The sequence below is a fragment of the Grammomys surdaster genome, unplaced genomic scaffold (assembly GCF_004785775.1).
Source record: "Grammomys surdaster isolate TR1022 unplaced genomic scaffold, NIH_TR_1.0 167, whole genome shotgun sequence".
In the NCBI taxonomy this organism is placed as follows: domain Eukaryota; kingdom Metazoa; phylum Chordata; class Mammalia; order Rodentia; family Muridae; genus Grammomys; species Grammomys surdaster.
The window spans coordinates 7,682,386-7,688,241 of NW_021604615.1; the positions used below are offsets into that span (position 1 = coordinate 7,682,386).

Sequence of the window (5,856 nt, forward strand, 5' to 3'; positions counted from 1 at the left end):
CACGTGCCTGCAGAGTATAGGAAGGCTGTGGACAGAGGCATGCCCTAGCATCCTCGCCATGGCAGGACAGGGAAAGCCAGGCCACTGGGGCAAGAATATGAATTGGCGGATGCTGTCTGCAGCAGGACCTCAGTCATTCCCAGCATCCTGCTTCACATCTCCTCAGAAAGAGCCCTGACCGGGCCCCTGTTTCTCATTATACCTATGGCTGAAAAGTATGAAATAGGTGAGTGTCACCATGTCGAAGGCCCTGTGAGAACTACAATTCAACAGAAGAATGTTTTCTTCCAGGGAAAGGCCAGTGTCCACTTTTCTAAATGGGAGGCCAGCCCCAAGGGATGAGCACTGATACACACTGTCCTGGATGGGGGTCAGCAGTGGAGAGCCTTCAGTGTCTAGGACCATGAGAGCTACACTAGCTCTCTCACCCATAATCAGTAATGAGGCAAGCATCTGCTTCATTCCCATTTTGCAGATGGGAAAACAGAGGCACTAATTTATCCAAGGTCAAATGCCTCGAAAGAGTCAAGGAGTAGGCACACACATGGAATTAACTATTCGAGGGTGTGCATATGCGTGTGCATGCTGGGGGAACTTATATTGATCTTAGTTCTTGGTGCTGCACAAATATATCTTCTTGCTTCTCTTTTCTTTGAGAGTCCATTAGGGCCCTGTGGCTGAAGTGACAAGATGGCATCAATGGGGTGGCTTGAACGACAAGTACATCTTCTCTAGATAGAAGTCTGAGATTCGGGTACCTACATTATGGGAGACCCTTGCTCTGCATCGGTCCGCACTGGGCATAGATTACCATGTAACCCCTAACAGCTGTGACACGCATTCAGTGTTTACTTTTTAAGCGACATCAGTCCAGAAGCCCACCGTCCGCTGCAGTGACAGGCCAGTTGCATGGCCTAGGCCATGTGTGGCAAATGCTCCAGGCCCTTCTTCTGTCTAACAGGCATCTTTCCCAGCCAACCTGCAGCTTGTCCTGGTTCTTCGGCCCACGGGCTTTTTCCAGAGGACTCTCTCGGACATCGCCTTCAAATTCAACAGAGATGAGTTTAAGATGAAAGTGCCGGTGAGTGCTCTCGTGAGCTGTGTCAGCAGAAGGGAGCTTAAGCACATTCTTGGCACGTGGTTGGCTCTCACGGAGTGACCCCCACTCTGTGGCAGCAAATAAAACCCCAGAGGTTCGGTCGGAAGCGACACTCCCCCTGAGTTCTGGCAGTGGAAGCTTGGTGGTTTGCTTCCCCTTCCCCTGAGCCCTGCCCCGCCCAAGCTAGTGGTCCGTCCATTCAAGGCCACAGCCTTGTGTAGGTTCCAGGGGATAACTCCATCAGAATACTGTAAGCCACTGTGCAGTCCTACGCCAGCCCACTGTGAGGGGCACACCCCAAATGTCTCAGAGAAGGAGGCTGGCTGGGCAGTGGTGGCGCACGCCTTTAATCCCAGCACTTGGGAGGCAAACGCAGGTGGATTTCTGAGTTCGAGGCCAGCCTGGTCTACAGAGGGAGTTACAGGACAGCCAGGGCTACACAGAGAAACCATGTCAAAAAAAAAAGGAAGAAAGAAAGAAAGAAAGAAAGAAAGAAAGAAAGAAAGAAAGAAAGAAAGAAAAAAGAAAAGAAAGGGAGGCTGATAGAGGACATGGGTGTGTCCTGAGCCCACGGAGGGAGCTGAGCTCAGCTGCCAGCCAGGCGTGTGCTGGACCTCAGCCAGGAACAAGCCAGCAGTGTAGTCCCTCCCTTATCTAATGTCTCTCAGCAGCATAGGTCAGCCCCTTCCCACCATCTGCTGAGAAAGGACCCTCACGGTGCTCTACTTCCTGTCAAAAACCAAGACTATATGAAGTTCCTGAAAGCACACACCTCACAGCCTGCGACGCCTGGGTACAACCCGTACAGCACCCAGGAGCTGCCAGAAACTGACCCTAGGAAGTCATTTCTTTTTCACAAAGAGAACAGGACACAGGGGCCATTGCCAGGCTGTGGGATGCCCCAGCAGTGCCACCCAAATTGTTTTTGGAAATGGAGGAATCCAGGCCGGTCGCTGTCCACAGTGCTGTCTTGCTGTGTCTGGGTCTTCAGGTGGCAGATACTCTCTCTTTCCCAACTGTCTAGAGCCTCTGCCCATACCTCACAATGGCTCCCTGACCTCGCTCCAGGAAGGCTGAGTCCTTCAAAACAGAAACAATGGAGGCTGGGTTCACTACCCTCTCTGCTCTGCCTCCACTCCAGTCTTCCTCAAGACTCAGGAATGGTGAGGGATGGAGGCTCGGCACGGCCCAAGTCCTCAAGGGATGACCGTGACTCTAGGAGTCATGAATTGGTAGCTCTGAGAGTAACTGGCCCCAGGTCTGTGGGAAGATACCATACCCCATGTCTTGTGGCATCTCTTTCCAGACAGCCTGTTTCTTAGACTTAGTTATGGGCAGAGCCACCCACGGCAATAGCTCACCTAGCTAGAGGTCAAGTCCTGACCCCAAACTAGACGTGGGAGATGTGTCCACAGCTCTCACCTCTGAGCCCCACGGGTGCCCTCCCCTCTTATGATCCGATGACAACATGTCTGGCCCTTCTCCACCTTCAGCTTCCTCACCTCTGAACATGACGAGAAAGTAAGGTCGAGGCCATCTATAATAGTATATGGTCTCTTTTGTAAAATTATTTTGTAGTATAATGTTAACAGGTGTTAAAAACAGGTTTAAAGAAACTGTCCTGTCACCCGCAAGCTCATAGACCAATCTTAGATAAATTCTAGAATTATCGAAGGACTTGGCTTTTAGGAGGTGTCTGATACCGTTTCCACTGTACTGACCTCATGGCAAGAGAGCTCTGTAGAAGCTCTCCTGGGCTCCTCTCCTTCTCTGTTATGATGGAAAATGTACCACACGCACACACACACATCACACCACATACATCACACCTCACACACCACACACACCACATCACACACACACACCACACACACACACTCACACACACACACACACCACACACACACACACACACACCACACACCACATCACAAACACCACACACACCACATACACACACACTCCAGTATTAAAGTTAAAGATAGAGGTTTCCTTGAGTTACCCAATCCGTCTTGGGCTTACTGGCCATGAGCCAGGGTTGTTTGACAGCATGTGGATAAATTTATTAGAAGAACCAAAAGAAAGTGGAGCAGCTCTGTGAGAACTCTGTTTCCAGCTCAGACTGAGGATCTAATGCTGTTTTATCTGGCAGTCATACTTCAGTGGGGACCTAACATCTCTACTGCATCTCAGCACTGTGAGCGGCTCCTTGCTGGGAACCCTGGTTCTCAGCAATCCTGACTTCTGCCCAGAAGACACCAGAGCCTTCTCTCTATTGTAAAGACCAGGTTGTCTCTGGACACCCCCAGTAGAGAGCCCCCACTTTAAACTGACTCAGCATTGCATAATAGATGTCACGGCATCGAGTAACATCTGCACTGAGCCTTTGGAAGTTTGTTCTGTAGTATCTGCCCGACAGCTTACAAAGCAAAGTCTAGATTTTCATCTAAAACTCACAGTAGAATGGCCTCAGCAATGGCCAGAGATGGGTGAGATCCAGCTATGGATGCAGAGCTCGGCTGGCCACCGCATCAATCCAATGAGATGGGCACCTGGCTCTGCTGCTAAATTGATTCTCGCCAGTGCCTGAAATGATGTCTGTGGAGTTCTCATCAGGAGCCAGCACAAACTGATTCTTAGGAAGCAAAGCTCTATTCCCTCGGCATACTGAACTCCTTGCCAGAGAAGGTACTGGCACCCGTGGCTATCTGTGACAGGCCAGGCACTTTACGCAAGAGTTGGTCATGTCCAGTGACCTCACTGAGTCCTCACCATCTCCCAGTGAGATCCATCAGAATATGCCCATTGTATAGATAAGGAAGCCAAGGAACAATTCCAATAAGAGGCTTGCATGGGGCTCATCAACCAGAGGGCGGAGCTGGCCCCATTCAAATCAGAAGCCAGAGCCACTGTGGAGTCCAGGGCAGGGCGCCTGATGCTGCTCCCTCCTCTCATAGGTCATGATGCTAAGCTCAGTGCCAGAACTACACAGCTACATTGATAAGTCGCAGCTGACCGAGGACCTCGGGGGGACCCTGGACTACTGCCACTCCAGGTGGCTGTGCCACCGCACAGTGAGTGGGGGCCTGGGTGCTCTGCAGCCGTGTTCTCATTACTTCATAGCCCAGCAGAATAGTTTTCACATGACAACACTGCCTTTTAAAAACATGCTCACATGAAGTTCCTTCCCCAAGAATGAGGAGATGGTCTCTGTAGACCTTAGTCACTGTAAAGAAAGACCATGAGTAATGAGCCTGGGTGCGGCTCTCTCTGAGCTTAGAGGGAAAAAAAAAAAACCCTACCAAGCTCTGTGTTTCGGTCGCGACACTCATGAGTCTCCTATCAGGGAGCGGGAGGTGGAGACCCTGAGTGCAGAATGGCCCTGGGCGGCAGGGATATTTGCAAAGGCTGCCCCGAACATTTTTAAAGAAGTGCAAGGTTGAGACACTCACCAGAAGGTATTTGCTGGCACCCCTGTGTCCACAGGGTTTGGGGGCCACCCTCTCCTTTCCAAGAACAGTCATGGTGTCAGCTTTCAGAGCTGCAGGCCGCAGGGCCGTGTGCAGGATTCTGTGACTGTGCTCTCCCTCCTCCCCAGGCAATTGAAAGCTTTGCCCTGATGGTGAAGCAGACAGCCCAGATGCTGCAGGCCTTCGGGACCGAGCTGGCCGAGACAGAGCTGCCCAACGACGTCCAGTCCACCAGCCTGGTACTCAGCGTGCACACAGAGAAGAAGGCAAAAGTGAAGGTGAGGGCAGCTTGTGGGGCTGAGCAGGGCAATTTGATCCCAGACACACGATGTCAGGTGAGTTGCCACACGAAAGGGCCAGAAGTAAGTGGGTCTCTGGGGCTCTTGATAGGATACGGAGAACTGACCGTAAACCTTTCAGACCCCCGTTAGAATGCATGTGCACGGATGGGTGGCGCCTCTCAGCCCAGAAAACCTGAGGGACTTGAGTCTGTGCAAAGCCAAGACCAGAGCACGTCTCTGGTGGGTGTGCCCTGTGTGAGGGGCTGGGCAGCTCCAGTGTAACTGAGCAGGGCCTCTGCCAGTTCCTCTCACTGGTGACGGATGGCATTATGGTTGAATTTGCTGCATAAAATCCCATTGCGCTACGAGCTCACATGGCCTTCTGGGGTCAAGACATTCTGCATCACTGATGGCTCTGAGACAGCAGGGTCTGGGTGTCTGTAAGCTGTTGTGTCCTGACGATGATACCCCATCTCTGCAAGGCATGTCTCTCACTCCTTAGAAGTGGCTTTTGCCAGTACAGCAAGGCCAACTACAGGAGAGGTGCTCAAAAGCCTGGTTTCCGGTTACTTTGACCTTATCCCCACGCCCCGAGTGATCCATAGCCCTAGCTTTGCCACAGCAAGCAGCAGTGGCATCGTCCTTGCTAGCATAGGAGTTTAAGTTAAGTTAAGTCTTTGAGAATCTTATGTAAGTATACAATGTCCTTGACAGTTTTAAGTGCACTGTGTGATCACCCACAGTGCACAGTGTTCCCACCCCATGCTAGCCCCACCTACTCAGTGTTGAGACCTGAGTCCAGCCAGCTGGCTGCCATACAACCCCTATGTTCATTCTCTCTCTCTCTCTCTCTCTCTCTCTCTCTCTCTCTCTCTCTCTCTCTGTTTTTCTCCATGATGCCCTCTTTCTCTCTCCTTTTATCAGTTAGTGATTTAAAGCTAAATTTTCTAAGATCTCTATGTCTATATAGTTTGTCTATATACTTTGATTAACCACTCTATCATAT

At 51.1% G+C, this 5,856-nt stretch overlaps 1 protein-coding gene across 1 annotated transcript in view; it reads left to right on the forward strand.

Annotated features, from left to right (window-relative positions):
* The window catches only part of Mcf2l (MCF.2 cell line derived transforming sequence like), a 143,993-nt gene that overhangs the window by 112,637 nt on the left and 25,500 nt on the right, over window positions 1-5,856 (forward strand). Inside the window, exons 7-9 of the mRNA XM_028766296.1 lie at window positions 962-1,081; window positions 4,057-4,173; window positions 4,698-4,847. Of these exons, the coding sequence (XP_028622129.1) occupies window positions 962-1,081; window positions 4,057-4,173; window positions 4,698-4,847 (387 nt within the window). The remainder of the gene's footprint in view (window positions 1-961; window positions 1,082-4,056; window positions 4,174-4,697; window positions 4,848-5,856) is intronic.